This window comes from Microcaecilia unicolor, chromosome 3 (assembly GCF_901765095.1).
Source record: "Microcaecilia unicolor chromosome 3, aMicUni1.1, whole genome shotgun sequence".
NCBI classification, from domain to species: domain Eukaryota; kingdom Metazoa; phylum Chordata; class Amphibia; order Gymnophiona; family Siphonopidae; genus Microcaecilia; species Microcaecilia unicolor.
This window is the reverse complement of record NC_044033.1, coordinates 384,863,350-384,886,860: the sequence shown is the minus strand read 5'-3', so window position 1 is coordinate 384,886,860 and position 23,511 is coordinate 384,863,350. Positions and strand designations below refer to the sequence as shown.

The 23,511-nt window shown below is 48.3% G+C and overlaps 1 protein-coding gene across 1 annotated transcript in view; it reads right to left on the bottom strand.

Annotated features, from left to right (window-relative positions):
* LOC115467020 overlaps positions 1 to 23,511 on the bottom strand; it is an 85,818-nt gene that overhangs the window by 52,580 nt on the left and 9,727 nt on the right. The window contains exons 2-4 of the mRNA XM_030198662.1: positions 13,669 to 13,761; positions 8,824 to 9,091; positions 5,405 to 5,611 (exon numbers count right to left, since the gene is read on the bottom strand). Of these exons, the coding sequence (XP_030054522.1) occupies positions 5,405 to 5,611; positions 8,824 to 9,091; positions 13,669 to 13,761 (568 nt within the window). The remainder of the gene's footprint in view (positions 1 to 5,404; positions 5,612 to 8,823; positions 9,092 to 13,668; positions 13,762 to 23,511) is intronic.

Here is a 23,511-nt window from a genome sequence, read left to right as displayed (position 1 = left end):
TTCTAAAATAACTAATCTCCATGTGTACATAGTGGTATTTATAAATGTAAATCACATAGATGTGTAAATGGGGAAACTCGGAGAAGCCCACAGGGAAGATGGAGCCTCCAGGATGAACCCAAGACTGCTAAGAACTGCTGAGGAAGAGTTTAGATGCCTTACTGCCTGCAAGGTAGTACAGGCTTCTTTCCATGGTTAGAGGGCACTTCTTAATGCTGTGGTCTGCAGGACAGAGCAGGCCTCTCTTAAATTTGAACCTTTGTGTTGAACTTTGAACTAGCTAATAAAGCTTTTGTTGCATTTAATCTGTGATTCGCATACTTAAAGGCCCAGGGCTTGAATGCTAGCCCACGGTACCACAATGCACATATTTTTTATGCATGCACTCAGTTATAAAATTACCCCAATTAGGCAGTTCAATGTCTGGTTAAATCAAATCTCACAAACTTGAGTGATTTGATTTAGTACAGCCATTTTTGTCTGGTCAGATTTAGCCGTAGACCCCCAGATTCTATATAGCGTGCCTTGAGATCCGCGTCAAAATCAAAGCGTATTCTATAACAATGTGCTTTAACTTAATTGGCTTAACAAGCTAATCAGCGTTGATAACAGCTCTTAACAAGCAATAATGAGCACTAATTGGTAATTAGAATTTACACGCACAACTCACTAAGAGCATTCTGTAATGTAGTGTGCCTAACTGTAATGTGTGCAGGCAAAAAGGGGCGTGGTTATGGGCAGGGAAGGAGAAATTAGGTCTTACTTGATAATTTTCTTTCCATTAGTTCTTCACAGTATTCCAGGACAAGTAGGTAGTTATGTCCATCAACCAGCAGGTGGAGATAGAGAATACAGAACTGAGCACCACTACATAGCTCCCTGCTAGTATCCGTCCTCAAGCAAGGAAGAAAACACACCCAATCAGGAGCATGGTTAGCAATCAACATATCCAGCCCCAAGAACCATTCAAAGATAAGGCCCCTAGAAAACAGGATACAAAGACAGTACATAGAGCCACCAACAAAGCCATCGCACCACGAGAGGGCTCCTGGAATAGTGTGAAGAACTAATGGAAAGAAAATTATCAAGTAAGACCTAATGTCTCCTTCCATTACGTTCATTTCCACTATTCCAGGACAAGTGGGATGTTCAAAAGCTATCCCACAAGGGTGGGAAGCCGAATCTAGCATACGCAGAACCGACGCCCCAAATGTAACTGTTGCCTGAGCGGCACCAGCCATTCTACCATACTTACTGAAGGTATGCAGGGAAGCGTACGCCGCTGACCTACAGATAGCCATCAGAGAAGACAACGAAGCCTCTGCCCAAAACATAGCCACACGTCCAGGAGAGAGAGCCTTCAACCTGAGAAGCGCCTCCCAGGATACAGGCTGAGGCCACAGCCACCTTCACCCACTGGGCAAAGAAAGCCTTGGGCAACATGAGACCCCCCTGCTGTTTAGCAAACAGCCCAATAGGACCAAACGAATGGCGAAAAACACTGGAAACCGTGAAATGCATGAACGCTCTGCTGAGACCAGAAGCTTCCAAAAAACAGACCGCTGACTACGGAAAAAGAAACACCAACTAACACTAAGGCAAGAAGCATGGTACTGCCCCAAGCGAGACCCCTGCCTCCGAAAAATGGATAAAGGGACCTTCCAAGAGAAAAAGAGACTGAAGTTGCGAGAAGTAATAGGTTGACAGAAACACCTCAAAGAACACAGTGGACAAAGAAAGAACTAGACAGGTGCTTTAGCCAACTAAGCCATGGTGCCATAGAATGAGGGCCACCTATCCACAGGCTCAAACGGGGAGTCCTGAAGCACACGAAGGACAAGAAAAAGAACTCAGTCCAGAAGGAGCAGCTAAAGAAGACTCCTGCAAGCAGCCCTGAAAGCAAGACAGGACCCCCACTGGACCTACAGCACTAGCCCCATGAAATTCCCTCCTGCCAAAAAGCCAGAAAGTGGCCCAGAGAGGACGCAATGGCAACCCAAAACCTCACAGCACACCAGACTTAGAAACACACTCTGGCAGACGCAGATGAGGAAGAGCGCTTCACAGCCCAAAGCATGGAAGCCACCACTGAAAGCAAATAACTTTTCTTCCTCAGCCGAGCCCTCTCCAGGGCCAGGCCGCAGGACCAAAGGAAAGAGGGGAGAGAACCTCCATGGCCACTAGGCCCCGAAAGAAAGACCTCAACACTGAGGGAATCACAATGGCTCCCTAACCAGGAGCCTCACGAGATCTGAATACCAAGGAAGACATGGCCAGGCTGGAAACCAGGATCACCCTGCCCCAAAGATCTGCCACTCTCCCCCACAGCCGGCCTAAAATCAGCATGGGGGAAGGCATACGGAGGTCTCTCGCTCAGACACAACCATCACAGGGCGAATAGATCCCTAGAGTCCTATGCCCGGCGGTGGCTGAAGCACCGAGGAACCTAGACATAGGACTAGGCCACCAGTTGAAAACAGCTCGACCAACCACTCCCTCTGCTTGAAACCAGAGCGTACCAACTGAGTCAGTCTGTCTCCATACTGAGGGAACCCGCAAACCAGTTGAAGGCACAATCAAAGTCTCACTACCCTGTCCATTAACAAGCTGGACTCCTCCGCCAGTAGACTTCTAGGAGTCCCCCCCTGTGAGGCGAAAAAAGGCAACCACCGTAGGCAAGACCGAAAGACCCAAATGGCAGCATTCCCAACAGTGGGGCAAAGGCCTCCAGAGCTCGGCTCACTGCACGCAGCTCCAGAGGATAGAGGGCCAATGCCCTCCTAGGAGACCAAGAGCTCTGCACCAAGGAACCCCAGCAAAGGGCACTTCCCAGCCCGAGAAGCTGGTATCCACAGACACCACCTTCCAAAGCAGGCTTGAGGAGGACCTTCCCAGGGTCAATGACTGGGGAAGCAGCAACCTCCTCATGCACTGACTGACAGCCAGAAAGCAAAAGAGCCAGATGCCGCCGCCCTCTGAAACCTGACACCAGCGGCTGAGCAGTGCCCCCTAAAGCAGCCGCATGAGAGAAGAAGAAACCCCTTCCATGGCCGCTGCCATAGATCTAAGGACCTGCACAAAATACCAGGCCTATGGCTGGTGACAAAGCAGGAGCGAAAATCTTGGAAGCTAACTTAAAGCGCTGTCCCTCTGAAGAAACACTCAAGCTTATCGGGAATAAAAGTTGGCGCGCTGTCGCCAGCCTGCTCCTGTTGAAATTAAATACTCAACCAGACAAAAAACTGGGGGTGAACCAGCGCTGAAGAGGTCTCTACTCAGGCTAGGCAAGAAGAGACCTGGAGTCATCCAGGTACAGGAGAACACAAAAACCTGTGTCTCCGCAGAAAGACCCCCTCTATGAGCATGACCTCAAAACAGGGTCCTTGGGTCCGACGGAACCAACTGGCAGGGACCAAAACAGGAATGAACTTGCCAAGACAGCCCATAGCAGGAAAGAGAAGTATGCCTCCCTGAGATCGAGAGCGGAGAGAAACTTTCTCTCCCAAACGGAGGCGATCAGAGACCTCAGGGCCGCCATCCGAAAATGGATACCTGTGGATACCAGAATGGGTTGCACTGTTCCCGTCTTCCTGGGAACCCAAAAAAGGATGGAGTACCGACCCAAACAGCACTCGGCAGGAAGGACAGGAACAATGGCCCAAAAGGATAGCAGCACCTCCACTGCTCTTCTGCTCTGAGCAGACAGAGGCCCACTCTTACAAGGAGACTGCAAGAAGAGAGAGGCTACCTGAGGGGAGAACTCCAGCCAGACGCCAGCACCCCGAAAATCCAGCACCTAAGATGAGAAGGTAGTCCACACATCCCGAAATGCCCGAAAGCGGCTCCATGTCGGCCCAGATGGAACACCCAGCCAGGCCACCCAAGGATGGCCGGGAGACAGCAGCCACTCACCCCAAGTGCCCTGCTGGTTCCTGGTTCCCCGTCCCCTGGAAGGGAGAATGCCAGGCTCGAAACCGAGTCCTCTGGCCAAAATTCTGAAGATCAGGCCTACCTTTAGTGCTGACACGAAACCGGGCACTTGCCGAGCCCACAGGGCAGTCCAAGAATGAGGAACGTCCCCTGGCCAATGCAGGAGCCCGACTCACCGAGCTCCTGAACCAAATTGCTGAGGGTGTACCCAAATAGAAAGGTGCCCCAAAGTGGAAACCTGACCACGCAGGCCTTGGAGGTGGCAACCACCGCCTACGGCCGCAGGCAGAACTGACAGCTTGTGGTGAATGCCAAAAACATACCCTAGGACGAAGCCCAAAGAATGTCATACACAGCATCCACCAGACAGGCAAAACGTGCCTCCAACCATGCAGCCCGGGGACTGCCCCGGGAAACAGTCTGCTGCTGCCACTGCAAACAGGCCCATGTCGCAGACCTCTACTCAAGACAGCCCGCAGTGGGAAAGACAAAGGGCTACCAATAGAAGCCTGCAGCTCCTAATGCAAACACCTCCAAGACGGGCTACAAGGTCTGATACAGCTTCCCATCTAACAGATTCCACGAGGCAATGCCGCCAGCAACCAGGAAGGGAAAATTCAAGGGACTGTAGACACTGAGTCCAATGTAGCGAACGGAGCTTCTCCTTTTCCCTGCACTTGACAAAAGTGGGCCATGGTTCTCCCAACCTGCAGGCCTGATCAAGTAAGCGTATTCCATATACCGCACCTAAATCTAGGTGCCACTTACAGAATACGCTTAGTTGGCATTGATTTCTGCACCGATTTTTTAGGCGCAATATGTAGAATCTCCCCCAGAATGCCAAATATTGCACTGAAGGGCCCTTTTACAAAGGTGAGTAGGTGCCTACGTGCATACAACGCACATCAAATTGGCTCTGCCACCCAACTACTGCGTGCCCTGGGCAATAATTCCATTTTTGGCATGCGCCCAAAATACGCGATAGAAAATATTTTCTATTTTCTACCATGGGGCGCTTACCCGGCGGTAATCGGCTGTTGGCGTGCACTGGATGCGTACTGCCCGGTTATTGCGGGAGACCTTACCGCTTAGTCAATGAGTGGTGGTAAGGTCTCAGGCTGAAAATGGACGTGCGCTGGTTTTCATTTTGCTGCACGTCCATTTTCCGGTGCATTAAAAAATCCCTTTTTTCCCCAGACGCACTCAAAAAATGGACCAGCGTGCGTCCAAAACACACGCCTACACCAGCCCAGGCCACTTTTGGGCGTGCCTTAGTAGAAGGGCCCCTCAGTGATTTAATTTGAAAAGTATGGCCCTCCAAACAGGAAAATCTGTGCACATTACAATTTAAACAGATAAATCTTAGCCAGAAAGAGGTAGAATTATTTAACTCAGACTGCACAAATATTTTGAATACTGAGCCCTTATGAAAAATTCTGAGATGAAAGAAATGAAACTTAAAATCACTACTTACTAGGAATGTTCTCCAATGCATTATCTATATCTGTGTTACTCTGTGAAGCAACAGGACAGAAGAGCAGCAAGAGCTTGTCTGAGGTGTGGGTATAGTCCTCTTTCTGGAACTGAGTCCCCAGTCCACAGAGATGTTGCTCCACCTGATTTAGGAACTGCTGTTCCGAGCCAAAGGTCTTTCCAGTAACAAGTACCTGCACATTACAGACTTAAAACACAAGAAGACAATTAACATTCTGAGATTGATTTTTGTTCTAAAAATTCATTGCTGTTATAAATATCAAATAGAGGTTTATGTTTAAGTGGACAAGCCAGGAAGAAGAATAGACAGGGTTTCAAAAATCTACTCGCCCACTCAGATGAGGCAAATTAATGTTCACAACAGGCAAGCAGAGTTGAATGTAGCTGGAAGAACAGTGTTAAACCCAAATGGCGGAGATATGACTTTGTGGAGGTGGTGGGGAGTACACCTTTTAGACACACGATTGTATTACTGGTTCTCATCTGAACAATGATAGCGGAGCTCCTTTGGAGGTCTAAACAGGGGAGGAGTCCCCTCATACCATTATATTACAAAATATATTGGTCAAATTTGACCAATAGGATGGCAAGGGAGGTGGGATCCAGCCCCCCCCCCCCCCCCCCGACACCGGACTGTCGGTGTGCACGCCTTGTGAGTGACTTTCCTCGTCTTTCGTGGTGGCAGCAGGATGCACTGGGTATTGGGAGGTTTTAGGTTTGTTCTGCTTGCACGACTGGGCAGTGCTGCAGCTGAGTTTGAGAAAGCAGTGACTGACTGAGGCAGTGGTCCTCCAACCCCCGGGTCCCGGATCTGTGCTGAGCAGCCAGGGCTGGAGTGGTTCTTCCAAGAAGGATGAAGGAGGTAGAGATGGAGGAGGGCCGGTGCCATATGACCACCTGTCTCTTCGTCCACCTTCGTAGCCTGGGGAGTGCTCAGGAGGGCAAAATTTTCCGCCATGGCCAAGTGGCTGAACAAGCATTTCTGTCTGGGTAACAACCGTACCAAAAGCCCCCATAGCCAGACTACCGCAACAAGCGCCTGCTGGACCAGCAGATTCAGCAGCAGCGTGCCTCTCCCCACTTGCCCAAGAGTGATCTGCATTCTGCTCTGCACCCAGCGGGACCGCGACTTGCATGGTCAAGGGGCAGAAATGCTCTTTAGGATATTTAATATCAGGAAGGGTTCTATTCGCTTTTACTGGCTTCCTACGGTTGTGGTTCCTCTCTCCACAATGTTATACAGTCAGCTGAAACTCCATGAATTTGTTAATTATTTTATTTTTTTAAAGAACTTAATGGTGTGCTATTTTTGTGTGTGCCTTTTTTGCATTTTTTTTCACAAAGATAAAGTTGTCTAATGTTGAAATGCAAATAAAAAGGAAGGATCCTTCTACATGTGTGAGGTACAGATGAAAAAATCAGACATTTTTATTTAGGACTCTGAACAACTTGGGAAAGGGGAAGCAATTTGATATATCTCATTCTGTGGTTACAATCAAAGTATGTCCTGGACTGGAGGAGAGTGAGGAGGATAGAGGAAGAGAAGCACACTGGTGAGACAATGGCTACAGCTGAAGTCATGCCTAAAAGTGACCCGAACAATTTTTAACAGGAAAACAGCTATGTGGGGAAGGGGAGAGGGAGAGTGGAACCACCACCCTCCACACACTGCTCACATAGAGATTTGGGTGTTGGGCTATTTTTAGGCTGCTCCACAGAGTACCCCTGTCATGCAACAGCAGCAGCACATGTTAGGAAACCCTCTGTACTTCTATAAGAAACATCCGTGAATGTTTGTATAACCAGTAGACTCTTTGATCAGTCTTACTTTTAATGTGTTTATTTTTTAAAACAGTGATTAGGGCTTGGTTGAGACACACACACAAAAAAAAAACTAAGACATGAATTAAGGTTGCAGGGTGGAAGACTCAGGAAATTCTTTTGCACAGGGAGTGTGGTCAAAGCCTGGAATGCCCTCCCAAGGGAGGTGGTACAGAAAAAAAGGGTGACAGAATTCAAAATAGTGTGGGATGAACACAGAAAATGGATGGTATTATTTATTTGTTGCATTTGTACCCTACATTTTCCCACCTATTTGGAGGCTCAGTGTGGCTTACATAGTACCGTCAAAGTCGTTTGCCCAGTCGGTGGTTAACAAATACAAAGTTGTATAGTGATCGTATGAGGTATAAGTGGAGGGTTGGAATGGATGAAGATTGTGTGTTGTCCTGTTCGATCATAGTCATGCTGTGTTGGTAGGTGAAGAGGGTTACCTGGGGTCGTTGGGGTAGGCCTTTTTGAAGAGGTTGGTTTTTAGTGATTTCCTGAAGTTCAAGTAGTCGTAGATTGTTTTCATAGCTTTTGGGAGTCCATTCCATAGTTGTGCGCTTATGTAGGAGAAGCCAGCTGCGTAAGTTGTTTTGTATTTCAGTCCTTTGCAATTTGGGTAGTGTAGGTTTAGGTAAGATCTTGACGATCTGACTTTGTTTCTTATTGGTAAGTCTATAAGGTCCGGCATGTATCCTGGGACTACGCCGTAAATGATTCTGTGGACTAAGGTGCAGATTTTGAAGATGATCCGTTCTTTGATTGGGAGCCAATGTAACTCTTCTTGGAGGGGTTTGGCACTTTCGAAGCATGTTTTGCTGACTATTAGCCTGGCTGCTGTATTTTGGGCAGTCTGGATTTTTTTTATGAGTTGTTCTTTGCAGCCCGCGTAGATTTCATTGCAATAGTCTGCATGGCTTAGGACCATTGATTGTATTAGGTATCGAAAAGTTGCTCTTGGGAAGAAAGATTTTAATTGTTTGAGCTTCCACATTGCATAGAACATTTTCTTTGTTACAGAGTTTACTTGGCTCTCGAGGGTTAGGTTGCGATCGAGTGTGACACCAAGTACTTTCAAACTGTCCGAGGTAGGGAGGGTTATGTCCTGGAATGTTTACGGTTGTGGTTTATGGTTGTGTATTAAAAAAAAAACCAAAAACTTAAATGGCTGCATTTGTGTGGTGTCATTGAGTGACTCTAGCTGTGATGAACTAGGGTCGGAGCCAGGCAGGTGTCTCGTATATGGTAATCCGGTTTAGGCTGGGCTGGAAAGGGCTTCAAGAGCAACTTCAGTGGTTGAAACTTGAAGACAGTATTGGGCAGACTTTTACGGTCTGTGTCGTGCAAACACAACAGGCTGGAGTGAACGTAACGACAAGGCCTGGTGGACTTCTATGGTCTATGTCCTAGAAATGCCAAAAAAGGCCATGATCATATTCATTGTTGATTTAATCATGAATTGATAATGAGTGTAACAGCTGAACAGACTAGATGGACTGTTCAGGACTTTATCTGCCATCACTTATTATGTTACTAAGATTCTTTAGGAAAGAAAGCCATTTGAATGCCTACCTGAACTTTGCAAACAGGGTTGTACCCCTTGACCTTGTGAGCTGCATCTTTTTCCATGGCTCACCAAAGCATCCTGAGGAATTTGGCATTTCCCTTTGTGTCCATCTCCCTTCTCAAGAACAGCGTTGGCTTCTTTTTGATAGTTTTGTATTCTGACCTGCTCATTCTCCAGGGGCTGTTGCTTGGTCTTAGACAGGAGTTTCACACAGATTTTCACTTGTTGTGTTAGAATGTTGATGAAGTCCAGAGCCAAAGGGTCCACACTTTTCTTTAAATGCAATGAATAATAATTTCTCGTTAGAAAACAAAAGAAAGGTACAGACTGTTTATTCTTATCATCCAGAACTTATCAGATTATTGCTGGTTCATAAAAAGAAACTCTGAGTTGCACGGGGACAGAAATCCATCATCCCTATTCATCCCCGTAGGTAATCTAACCCATCCCCATCTGTCCCCGTGGGGAATCTAACCCATTTCCGCCTGTCCCCAAGGGAATCTAACCCATCCCCGCAAGCATTTAACCTGTCCTCACCCAGTCCCCCAAGAATTTAATGGTACATAAAAAAAATTGCTGTCGGCTCTTTCAGTCTCTCTCTGGGTTTGAGCCGTAGCACTGCAGGCAAGGAAGGAACGGAAGTTGGAACACTCTGGTGTGCACATGTAAGACTTCTCTGATTCACTGGCACTGTGTTCTAAGAGATCGCCATATGCACACGGCAGTAAGTCAGGTGACGTCTGATGCTCATGCCTATGTCAGAGCTGAGGTCTGTGCATCAGCCAAGGAGCAGAGAGGATTAATAGTAACATAGTAAGTGACAGCAGATAAAAACCGGATCGGTCCATCCAGTCTGCCCAATAGTCACAATCATTATCAATTCATGCTTAAATCAACAATGAATGTGATATTACATACTTGATTATGGTCTTTCTGTGGCGTTTCTGGGACATAGACCATAGAAGACCGCCTGGCTCTATCCTTATGTTCCAACTGCTGGAGTTGCCCTCAAAGCCCACTCCAGCCTATTCATCTTCTCATTTGTGGGACACAGACCATAAAAGTCCGTACAGAACTGTCCTCATGTTCCAGCCACTAAAGTTGCTGTCTAAACCCTTTCCAGCCCATCCTAAACTAGATTGCCATATATGAAACACAGACAGTACAGGTCTCCCGGTATCAGCCCTAGTTCATCACAGCTAGTCACCATCTAAGTGTCACTCGACACATCCACACACAAGCAGCCATTTAAGTTTAGGTTTTTTATAACTTCCATTTTCTAATTAGAGATTCTCTGTGTTCATCTCATGCCTTTTTGAATTTCATTATCATCTGTATCTCTACCACCTCCTTAATGGAGACTTTCCACATCTGTGCTGTTAAAGCAAGGAGGAGGAGACAGCACTCAAAGAACTTGGTACTCGGCAGTTGAGAGGCTGGCACAAGTGCAGCATACACTTTCACGAGAACCCCACAAGAACTACTTCTGTCCCCACGGGAACCCCGCAGGAACTGCTTCCGTCCCCACGGGAACCCCGCAGGAACTGCTTCCGTCCCTAAGGGAATCCCGCAGGTTCTGCAGGATTCCCACGAACCCTGTTCCGTGCGAACCCTAAGACCTGGGAATCCCAGAGCCTCCTATTCCTGTGAGACATCTCTACATCAGAGGTTCCTCCTACTTGGCCAGACTCCTGTCTTCCTTCACGAATGGACTAGTAGACCAAGTTAAAAATCCCTCTTCCCATAAGGCAAGAAAATTAAAACTCATCTCAAAACTGCTACTCAGAAGAGGTACTAGCCTATAGGCTGCTTTCACATCTGGAAGCAGATAAAAACTTTAGCAGCTGCCTGTTTAGTAGCTGTCCCCTACATAGAGTGGAGGAGTAGCCTAGTGGTTAGAGCACCAGGCTGACAACCAGGGAAACTGTTCAAAACCCACTGCAGCTACTTGGGATCTTAGGCAAGGCACCTAACCCTCTATTTCCTCATTTACAAACTTAGATTGTAATTCTATAAACTGGCGCCAAGATTTAGGTACCCACTGCTATATACTTAGTGCCAATTCTATAATGGCATCTGGACACTAAGATTCTGATACAGAATAAGAGTAAGTCTATACTGGCGCATCTAATGTGAGGTGCCAACAGTTATGCCAAATCAATGGCTGTCATAAATGTTGGCGCCTAAGTGTGCCCTGGAGTGCATATAACTTGTGGTATTCTATAACTTATGTGCGTACCTCAGAGACATGCCCAGGACTAGCCCACTCAAGCATCCCCTCAACTCTACACACTAAGCGATTTTGGTGCGTATGTTCTAGAAATAACGCCTAGCACTTATGTGCATAAATGCCAATTAGTGGCACCAATCGTGCACATAAGTGCTATAATTCTATAGCTTGTGCACACAATTGACGCCTATTCCTTAGGCGCCAATTTATAGAATTGCCCTCCAGGGACAGGAAATACCTAATGTACCCTAATGCAATTCACCTTTAGCTAGTACTGAAAGAGAAGCAAGTAAATCTCCCCAAAATATATAGGAACCAAACTCACCTGAGCACACTAATCTCATGCTCTTTCTGACTCTCAACTAAAACTGGCGGTAAACAAACAGAAGGCGATCAAGGTCCCGTATAAACTATGCAAAAATGGCTACGCCAATACTAGAGATCGGGGGTAATATAGAAGGAGGAAAATACCACTGAAACAAACATCCAAGGGTCGCTCTAGCAAAATGGTATAGTCCTCTCACTAGTCATTTGTATTTACTCTTCCAAAACGGGGACCCTTCTTTAGAAGGGATCTAGGTGAGCTCTAATAAGCAGCACAGACACTTTATATTGTACAGTCATATAGTTAAAATGCCCCAGCACGATTCATTACGGACCTCACCGCCCACCTTAATTTCCTACTTCAACAAGGCTCCTTCCCCTCCGAGCACGGCAATATACTACTCACACCTATTCCAAAAACCCCCAAGAAACCAGCAAAAGACATCACTAACTACCAACCTGTGGCCTCCATCCCTCTCCTGACCAAACTAATGGAAAATAGAGTGACCTTCCAACTCAATGAATTCATACAAAAATTCTCCTTACTACATGAGTCACAATCAGGTTTTCGACCTGCACACAGCACAGAAACAGTATTACTTACCCTAATATCCAAGTTCAAACAAGAAATTTCATTCGGCAACAATATACTTCTTCTACAGTTCGACCTATCCAGCGCCTTTGACATGGTAAACCACGATATTCTTACAAAACTACTGGACAAACTAGGTATCGGCGGAAAACATAATCAAATGGATAAAAAGTTTCATCACCACCAGATCCTATCAAGTCAAATCAACCACATCAGTCTCGTCTGCATGGTCATCAAAATGCGGAGTTCCCCAAGGATCGCCTCTATCGCCGATCCTCTTCAATCTTATGATGATTTCTCTGGCCAAATCCCTATCCAAATCTGGTCTGAACCCCTTCATCTACGCAGATGACGTCACCATATTCATCCCTTTCCAATCCAACCTAACAGAAATCTCTGATAAAATAATCACTGGCATGAACATCTTAGCATCCTGGGCCAACGCTTTCAAGATGAAAATGAATAAAGAAAAAACTCAATGCCTAATCCTCTCATCACAACACTCCACTCTACTCCTGACTACCCTGATCACCCCCGACGTTACAATCCCAATATCCAACAATCTAAAAATCCTAGGAGTAACGTTAGACAACCACCTCACTCTAGAAACTCATGCAAAAAGTGTAACGAAGATGATGTTCAACATGATGTGGGTACTGAAAAGAGTGAAACCATTCCTCCCCCTAAAAGCTTTCCGCAATCTAGTACAATCCACAGTACTCACCCATGCTGACTACTGCAACAGCATCTTTATTGGTTGCAAAACCCATATCCTGAAAAAACTACAAACCGCCCAGAACACAGCTGCCAGACTCATTTTTGGTAAAACACGATTCGAAAGCACTACACCACTCTGTGAAAAACTCCACTGGCTTCCTATCAAAGAACGAATACACTTCAAAGTCCACACTCTAATCCACAAGATCCTTCACGGAAGAATCTCCAAGCTACATGACCAATCTGATCGATCTTCCAGCCAGGAATGGGGACAAATCTTCTCGAACATATCTCAATCTTCACCTTCCCAATTGCAAAGGCCTCAAATACAAAACCTTCTACGCATCCAACTTTTCCGTTATAGGCAGCCAACTCTGGGACGCCATACCTAGATCCATCCGAACAACCAACGAACACCTACCCTTCTGAAAGCTGCTGAAAACTCACCTCTTCAAACAAGTCTACCCAAATGACCCGACTTAACTTACGAGCCCAATCTACGCCACTAACTTTACCCATACCTTTACCCTCCCCCCACATCTCTTTCTCTTGTCCTACTCAACACAACCACTCCTTAGACCTACTATCCTATGTTATCTCTGTGATACTTTGTAACCCATACTTTGTAAGCCGCACTGAACCTGCTATCGAGTGGGAAAGAGCGGGGTATAAATGCTACAAATAAATAAATAAATTAAACATGCACTTTTCTTATGGTATTCAGTCTTTGGATTTATACACCTGAGGAAAGACGCTTTGTCTTTGACAGGCTGTGCTCTTCATACTCAAAGTTTCATACCATGCACCAGCGACAAATGATTCCACAGCACAGAGCTATGTAATTGATAGTTCACCAGCTATTCATTGATGTAGCGTGTTTTATTTGTATTCACTATGTATTAGAATAGATAATTCTTGTTTGTGTTTAGAATGCGGCTGACATTTTTTAAAACTTGTCCGTGTACTGTTCTCCAGTGGGGAACTCACCTCTATTTCGGTAATCAGCTCCTTCAGTTCCTGTATAGTATCAGGAGGCACTCGTGAACTTCCCTCAAGGTTTCTGCTCTCCACCCCTCCATACTGCAAAAAGAAAAACTTTCTTGGAAAATATATTTTTCTTTCTTTGGCAAACAGCCTGTAGGCTGATTTATTTTTTTTTTTTTAGAAAACCCAGCACATCTTAGTCGACATTAGAGGCTCTGGGGGGATAGGGATAAGGGTAGAGCTAGTGCTCGATGACTATGATTAGGAGTATGGGATCATAACAGCCAAGACCATGTAGTCATTTTTTACTTTTTCTTTTACCTAATTCACACTGGTTAGGCCATGGGGTTTATTGGTGGGGGAGGGGGAAATAGGAAGGGGGTTTGTTAAAGGTGGTCTATGAGTTTGTGGGGGAAAAAGTGTACTTCACTGCTTTCTTATTTCTTTGTATTTCTCAATACAAACATTTACAGTAACATATTAAAGTATCCCCTTCTCATATTATCTTTTCCTTACCCACCTCCCCTCACTCCATTACCCAGGGAAAAAGGCTCAACCCTATTTTCCAGTTCTACCCATTCAATAACATGCAAATACTATTCACATTCTTGTCAACCAATGTGCTTACTCAACTGTTGTATGAAGGGATCCCATGTTCTTTTATGCTCTGCCTCCCCTTCCCCAGCATCTGCTCTCGTATCTCCTTCTCCAATATTCATTTACCCTATCTTTTCTCCCCCTTAATCCCAACATCCATCCCTCTGCCCCTCCATTTTCATCTTCTCCAGTAAATGCTCTTGCTTCGCCCCCACTAAGTATCTGTCATCCTTCGCCTTCCCACAGTCCTCTCCTCCCATCCCCAGCCACATTTCCCACCTGTCCACTTCTTAGCCCACAGCCTCCTTCTACCATGCCCAGCATTAGATGCTTTCTCTAATCCCTATCCCTAGGAAGTAGCTGCTCTCCAATTTTGATGATCACAGGGTTATGGCAGCCAGAGCTAGCCAAGGAAAGGCAGAGCAACTGCAGTGGACAGACAAGCTCTCATCACTCTGCAGGTAAGCGAAGGGGGCAGCTGGAAGGACAATTTTGGAGGGGCCAGGGCCCATGTGCCCCCCTCCCCCCGTTCTGACATCTATGCAAGCTTTAAAGTGAAGAAGTACAGAGGGATGTATCTGGGGTTCACAAATCCAAAAAAGTGGTACACAGTAAGAGGTGGGAGGTTGATCAACAAGATAAAGAAAGAGGCCTTGGGATAATAGCGTTTGATGAGCTTGAGGTAGTGAATCAATTTGATAAACTGGTGCCCAAAGGCAGAGAAATGCTGGGCTGCACATTGAGATGCATAGCCAAGAAGAAAATGGAGGTGAAAATGCCCCCATATGTGTCACTGGTGAAGCCTAACTTACAATACTGTGCTCAGTTTTGGAGGCAGTATCTCCATAAGGATAGAGAGAAGCCGCCCAGAGAAAAACAACCAAAATGGTGCAGGGTTTGCATCAGAAGACATGCGAAATGAGATTTGAGCATTCATACAATACAGGAAGGGAGGGAAAGGGGAGATTCAACAGACATTTAAATATTTGAAAGGAATGAATGAATGAGAAATAAATCATTTCCAAATAAGAGGAAACTATACAACTAGGGGGCACGAAATGAAGCTGCGAGACAGACTCAGGAGCAACATCAGGAAATATTTTTTCCTTGACAGGATGGTGGATGCTTGGAATGTTCTCCTGGATGAGGTAGTGGAAACAAAAATAGTGATGAAATTCAAAAAGACGTATACACCAGAGGATCCCTAAAGGGTGCACTTCAGGTGAAAACAACAGTGAAATGACTATGAATACAAGGTGGTGGTAGTGGGGTATCTGCATGGAAAGACACATACAATCCTAAACTGATGTCAAAGTAGAACCAGTCTCTCCAATTAATCCTCCTCACCTAACTGAAAAAAGTCTGTCACAAATGACAGACTAAGATGGCCTCCCAACCTGCCTTCCACCTCTGTATCTGCCTTCAGGCCTGTGCAGCCCACCGTCCACTACGGTAGTGTCATATGTCCAGTTGTCTGCATAGATTGCAACCTGCTCTGATCCAATTATAGAAAGTGCGTTGCTTCTGGTGCTGCCAGGAGAGCTTGGGCTCTGTGCAAGTTACACTGCTCACTTTGGCCTGGCACTGTGCAGGCCCTTGCTTGGACCCACCCCCGTGTAACTTAATAATAGTACAGTGATGGACAGTACAGTAGAGCCCCACAGTTCATTGGAGCTGTCACCATACAGTATCTGCTGGACAGTTCCTAAGTTATCCTATACAATACTTTGCACCTCTGTCTGGATGCCTGGATTCGTAACACACTTCCCACTGGTCCACCCTGGCGATGACGTCAGAGGGCGGACCAATGGGAAGTGAGAGGGCCGAACAGCTAAAAAAAAAAAAAGGCAGTAGCAAGGCCTCTCCCCCCCCCCCACCCACCGCCTTCGCGAACAAATGTCGGCCAAGCGCTGTCCCCACCGATCCCTTCATTCTCATTTCCTCCCCCACAGCCAACTCCGTCCACCACAAAATGCCAAACTTTCCCTTAAGAAGCGCCATGTTGGCAGATTTCAGGGGACAAAAAAAAAAAAAAAAAAAGAGTTCCCAGCCACCCCCCTCCCTCCTGGAACTACTTCACCGGGCTAAGAAGTCTGCTGAAAGAGCGGGGGGAAGGTGAAAAGAAGCTCGAGATGCCATGACTCTTCGGGAACACTGAAACCAAGAGACGAGACACACTTTACCTTTCCGGAGGACGCTCTCGGCCCTGGGGCTCTTTTCACATGCGCGGCTGCAGCGCTGGCAACAGTCCATCAGCGAACGTGCGTAGGCCGGTAGCGTCATATATCCCTCCGCCAGATGAGGCGGCTGCTGCTGCGGCAGTAAGCTATTCCCAGAACAAAGGGGTGAGCACAGCGCAGTGGCGGCTGAAACGTCATGACGCACGTCGGAGAACGAGTAGGTTTAAAAAGTGTGGTTTCTTTTACCACGGTGGGGCAGCCCTGGAACTCGAAGAGGAGGGGGGGGGGAGGGAGAACTCCGAGGACAACCTTGCTAGCGCCCATTTCATTTCACACAGAAACGGGCCTCTTTTACTAGATAAATGATTAAGCATAGCGACCGCAGACTGCACAAATCTGTCTTCTGCTTTAACAAACATGCTATGACCAACCACAACTGGCTATTATATGGGCCACAGACTCTCAAAATTTGTTCTGGGGGAGGATGGCAAATATACATAGGAATTCTTTAAGCTATGGAGGCAGTGTATGCAAATCCATCTCATGCATATTCATTGTTGATATTCTGAAACCTTGACTGACTGGCTGGCTGGCCCCAGAACAAGTTTGGTTATTAATGATATAGGCAGTGATATAGTTTAGAAATATTAGTATTTCTTGCCTTTTCTCTGATTTTCTGGTTTTCTACTAGTTTGTATCTAGCTGTTGTTCAGTACTGAAAGAGACACCCGCTAATCCTCTCCCTCTCATAATCTCTCTCCCAGTAATACAATGGGGTGAAAATCCTACTAAAATAACCCTCCCTATAAAAGGAGTAGACTTATCTGTAAAAGTCCTTAAAGGCAAAAGGACAAGTTCTGAGAGGATTTGCTGCACATTTTTCTTTTATAATTTGATGTGATTGGATATTATGATAAGTTGGTTAGGTTGATAACGTTTTGTGCCCACAGAGAGAAGCACTTCTCAGTCCAAAAGAAAATAAGTTTGGGTACCAAATTTAGTCTACTTGTAAAAGTGGGATAAGCTGAATCAAATCTCTGAAAATTGATAATTTATTGACTCTGGCAACTGGGGACCTCCCAAGGTAGAAATAAATGGGGATTTTCTTTTAATCTGATCATTTTATTACCCATTCATTGAGCCAGGATATACATTAAGGCTTCAAGGCTTTCAAACTGCCTTCAAAACCCCTGTGTTAGTCTACTAGAACCGGGCCATGTTTCCCAAGGGAAACTGCAATAAAGCCATTTGGTGATCTGTAAACACAGATTCCACAGCTCAATTGACTGGCCCATCTGCTGCTCCCCTACATTTCATGGAAGACAAGAATCTGCATTTTATGTACTTCACATTTTTAGGTCAAAGTGCACAATGCTACATATAGCAGCAGGCATGGGCCTAGAGTGTGAGGGACTCTCTGGTTTGAGTGCCAGGCTTGGTTTCAGCTGCTCAGATGAAGAATGTCTGATGGCATGCACTACCAGGAGATAGATTCAGGGTACCAGATACTGCAGACAGCCATAGTCTGTGGTCCTCAGCTGAGGATTGTTACTGCAGTAGGTGGGTAAACCACAGTAAAGGTTAGGGGTCAAAATCTTGTAAAAGCCCTGGGAAGCTGAAGATCGAGGCTTGTGGTACTGTGGACACAGCACAAGCTGGTTTTGACCAAACTGGAGGAAACTGCCAGACCACAAACACTCAAACAAGTGACTGTGCCAACCCAACAGCTCGATTACAAATCATTAGAAATGACATGATATATAGAGCTTTAGGCCCCGAAGAATGTAATATGGAAACAGCTGATAAGGTAAAATTATGTATAATCATACCTGATAATTTTCTTTCCATTAATCATAGCTGATCAATCCATAGACTGGTGGGTTGTGTCCATCTACCAGCAGGTGGAGATAGAGAGCAAACTTTTGCCTCCCTATATGTGGTCATGTGCTGCCGGAAACTCCTCAGTATGTCGATATCAAAGCTCCATCCGCAGGACTCAGCACTTAGAGAATTACACCCACGAAGGGACACTCTGCCCAGCTCACCACCGCCGAAACGGGGGAGGGGAATTAACCCAGCTCATCCCCACACAAGTGGGGGAGGGGAATCCGTCCAGCTCATCCCCGCGGAGCGGGGGAGGGACACCACACCCGCCGATGCGGGGGGATCTGGCTTATCCTGCAACCGCAACCGCGGGAGGAGCTGACTGACCCTAACACCGCCGAAGCGGGAAGGGTACAAAGCTGCCCTACAGCCGCACGAAGCGGGAGGGAGTGCCGGCAGAATTTAAGTCTCAATCCGGCCCCGTAAAACGGAGGGGAGAGGAATGCAGCAGCTCACTGTAACACAAACTCGTCTTAACTCTTGAAGAATCCAAGTGAAAAAACTTGAACACGAAGTCTTTCTGAAGTAACTGAAGACTAAACTTGAACCTGAAATGCAACCAGAATAAAAACAGTACAGATATCTGGGAGGGGCTATGGATTGATCAGCTATGATTAATGGAAAGAAAATTATCAGGTATGATTATACATAATTTTACCTTCCATATCATCAAGCTGATCAATCCATAGACTGGTGGGATGTACCGAAGCAGTACTCACCCAGGGCGGGACATTGAAATCCCTGACCTCAACACTGAAGCTCCAAACCGGGCCTCCGCCCGTGCAGCCACAGTCAAACGGTAATGCTTGGAGAATGTATGAGCCGAAGCCCAAGTTGCCGCCTTGCATATCTCTTCCAAGGAGACGGATCCGGCCTCTGCCATCGAGGTCGCCTGAGCTCTCGTGGAGTGAGCCTTCAGCTGGATAGGCGGCACCTTCCCTGCGGCCACATAAGCCGCTGCAATGGCTTCCTTGACCCATCTTGCACTGTAGGCTTAGCAGCCTGCAGACCCTTACGAGGACCTGCAAACAGGACAAACAGATGATCCGATTTCCGGAAATCATTGGTCACTTCCAAGTATCTGATGATGACTCGTCTCACATCCAGATATTTAAGAGCAGAGTACTCCTCTGGGTAGTCCTCCCTACGAAAGGAAGGGAGACATAGCTGCTGATTCACATGGAAGCGAGAAACAATCTTGGGCAGGAAGGAAGGCACTGTGCGAATAGTCACTCCTGCCTCAGTGAACTGTAGAAAAGGCTCTCGACATGAGAGCGCCTGGAGCTCGGAAACTCTTCTGGCTGAAGTGATAGCCACCAAAAAGACTGCTTTCAACGTCAGGTCTTTCAGAGATGCCCTTGACAAGGGTTCAAACGGCGGCTTCTGCAATGCTCTTAGCACCAGGTTGAGATTCCACGCAGGCACCACTGAGTGCAGAGGAGGGCGCAGGTGATTAACCCCCTTGAGAAAGCGCACCACATCTGGCTGCGAAGCCAGGGAAGCACCCTTCAGGCGGCCCCTGAAGCAAGCCAGAGCCGCTACCTGGACCTTAAGGGAACTGAGCGACAGGCCTTTGTCCAGACCTTCTTGCAGGAACGTCAACACTGAAGAAATTGGAGCAGTGAAAGGAGAAAGAGAGCCTGCTTCACACCACGCTGCAAAGATACGCCAAACCCTGGCGTAAGCAGTAGAAGTAGAGCGTTTCCTCGCTCTCAGCATAGTGGCGATGACCTTGTCTGAGAAGCCCTTCTTCCTCAGACGCTGCCGCTCAATAGCCAGGCCGTAAGACCAAAGGGGGAGGGATCCTCCATCACCACGGGACCCTGATGTAACAGGCCCTGCTCCACTGGCAACCGCAGAGGATCGTCGACTGAGAGTCTGATCAAGTCCGCATACCAGGGACGCCTGGGCCAATCCGGACCCACCAGGATTATCCTGCCGGGATGCTTTGCCACCCGGTCTAGTACCCTGCCCAACATGGGCCAGGGCGGGAACACATAGAGAAGCTCTTGTGTCGGCCATTGTTGGAGAAGAGCATCTACTCCCAGGGATCGAGGGTCCCGTCCTCTGCTGAAGAAGCGCGGCACTTGGCAATTGGCCGATGACGCCATCAGATCTAGGCTCGGCTGGCCCCAGCGCTTCGTGATGTCCAAGAACGCCTGAGCAGATAGCTGCCACTCTCCGGGCTCCAAGGTATGGCGACTGAGAAAGTCCGCCTTGACATTCATGACTCCGGCAATGTGGGCCGCTGACAGCTGTTCCAGGTTCGCTTCCGCCCACTGGCATAGACTCATAGCTTCCTTGGCTAGAGGGGCGCTCTTGGTACCTCCCTGGCGGTTGACATAGGCCACAGCCGTGGCATTGTCCGACAGGACCCGTACAGGCTTGAACACCAGTACCGGGATGAACTCCAAAAGCGCCAACCGAATGGCTCTGAGTTCCAGGAGGTTGATAGACCACTTTGCCTCTGCAGGAGACCAGAGCCCCTGCGCTGTCCTTCCCAAGCAGTGGGCTCCCCAGCCCGATAACGAGGCGTCCGTCGTGACGACAATCCACTCTGGGGACACCAGAGGCATTCCCGCAGACAACTTGTCTGTCTGCATCCACCAGCTCAGCGCCTTGCGCACTGCTGGATCCAAGGGAAGACGCACCGCATAATCCTCCGACATCGGAGTCCAGCGCTGCAGCAGAGAGTGTTGTAGTGGTCTCATATGAGCCCTGGCCCAGGGCACTACTTCCATCGTGGCCGTCATAGAGCCCAACAGCTGCACATAGTCCCAAGCCCGAAGAGGAGAGGCTACTAGGAACTGGTCCACCTGAGCCTGAAGCTTGACAATCCGATTGACTGGCAGGAACACTCTGCCCACTTGGGTGTCGAATCGAACTCCCAGATACTCCAGGGACTGAGTCGGGCGCAGCTGGCTCTTCTCCCAGTTGATGATCCATCCCAGGGAGCTCAAAAGAGCAACTACCCGGTCCACAGCTTTGCCGCACTCTGCATAAGAGGGGGCTCGGATCAACCAGTCGTCCAGATAAGGATGGACTTGTACTCCTTCCTTTCGCAGGAAGGCCGCTATGACCACCATTACCTTGGAAAAGGTCCGCGGAGCAGTAGCCAACCCGAACGGGAGGGCTCTGAACTGGAAGTGTCGGCCCAGGACTGCAAAACGCAGAAAGCGTTGATGAGGAGGCCAGATGGGAATATGCAGGTACGCTTCCTTGATGTCCAAGGATGCCAGGTACTCCCCTGCCTTCACTGCCGCTATAACAGAGCGGAGAGTCTCCATGCGAAAGTGCCGCACTTTCAAGGCCCGATTGACCCCTTTGAGGTCGAGGATAGGCCGGACAGAACCTCCTTTCTTTGGTACCACAAAGTAAATGGAGTAACGCCCCTTGCCAAGCTGACTTTCTGGCACCGGAACGACCGCACCCAGGCGGATCAGATTGTCCAAAGTCTGCTGCACTGCCACAGCTTTGACCGGAGACTTGCAGGGAGAGAGTACAAACCCGTCTCTTAAGGGTCGGCAGAACTCTAGCTTGTAGCCGTCTCTGATGACTTCCAGCACCCAAGCGTCTGAAGTTATTGTGGTCCACTCGCCCAGAAACGAGGACAGCCGTCCTCCAATCTGCACTGGGGCGTGGACCAATACCCCGTCATTGGGTACGAGACCCTGGGGGAGGACCGGAGGGAGCACCTCCGGGACGGCGGTCTCTGCGAAAGGAATGCTGCTTGGGGGAGAAATTCCTCTTAAAGGAAGAGGGGGCAGAAGCACCCGACCTGCCCGGGCGGTACCGACGGGCTTCCTGAAACCGTCCTCTGGAGGTACCGGGACGAGCACTAGCCCGAGCCCTGACCTCCGGTAACTTCTTGCCCTTAGACGTGCCGAGATCAGTCACGATTTTGTCCAGCTCGACCCCAAAGAGCAGCTTGCCTTTAAAAGGCAATCTAGCCAGGCGGGATTTAGAGGCGTGGTCAGCAGACCAATGTTTCAGCCAAAGCCACCGCCGCGCAGAGACAGTCTGAGCCATGCCTTTAGCTGAGGCTCTCAAGACATCATACAGCAAGTCTGCCAAATAGGCTAAGCCCGATTCCAGGGCTGGCCAATCATTCCTCAAGAAATGATCCGAGGGGGAAGCCCGCTGCACCATAGTCAGGCACGCCCTGGCCACATAGGAGCCGCAAACTGAGGCCTGCAAACTTAAAGCAGCCGCCTCAAAGGACGACCTTAAGGCCGCCTCCAATCTCCTGTCTTGGGCGTCCTTTAGGGCCGTGCCACCTTCCACCGGCAATGCCGTTTTCTTAGTCACCGCAGTGATTAAAGAATCCACGGTAGGCCACAGATAGGCCTCACGTTCACTCACAGCCAAAGGATAGAGGCGGGACATAGCCCTAGCCACTTTAAGGCTCGCTTCTGGGACATCCCATTGAGCCGAAATTAAGGTGTGCATGGCATCATGCACGTGGAAGGTTCTAGGCGGGCGCTTAGTCCCCAGCATAATGGCAGAGCCAACAGGGGCTGAGGGAGAGACGTCCTCCGGAGAGGATATCTTCAAAGTGTCCATGGCCTGTAACAACAGGTTGGGCAAATCCTCCGGGCGAAAAAGCCGCGCTGCAGAGGGGTCATCCGCTCCAGCCGAGCGGGGATCCGTCTCCTCCAAGGAATCCGCAAAGGACCGTTGGGAGACCTCAGACACGCTGCCCTCATCTACATCGGAGGAGACAAATTTCTCCAAGGCCTGGGAATCAACCCGAGGGCGTTTACCTCTGGGAACCTCAACCTCTTTACCAGAGGAGGGAGCGGGGGCAGCGTTGTGCATGAGGAAGGCCCGATGCAGCAGCAAAACAAACTCGGGGGAGAAACCCCCCAGACTGTGCACCTCCGCAGCCTGGGCAACAGCCCTAGGCGCGCTCTCAACCGGCGCTCGCAATAGCGGGGGAGAGACATGCTGCGCATCCAAAATGGCGTCCGGCGCGAAACTCCGCGAAGGAGCCGCGCGGGAAGAACGGCTCTTAACTTTAGCCGCTTCTGTGCCGTCGCCCAAATTAAGGGCGTTCATGGCATTAATGTCTCCAACCTCAAGGGCGGCCCAAGAAGAAGCCGTCCGAGCCGCGTGGCCGGCCAAGATGGCGGAGGCGAGGAGCGGGGGATGGGCGTTTATGGCGGGAAAAACCGCCACGCCGGAG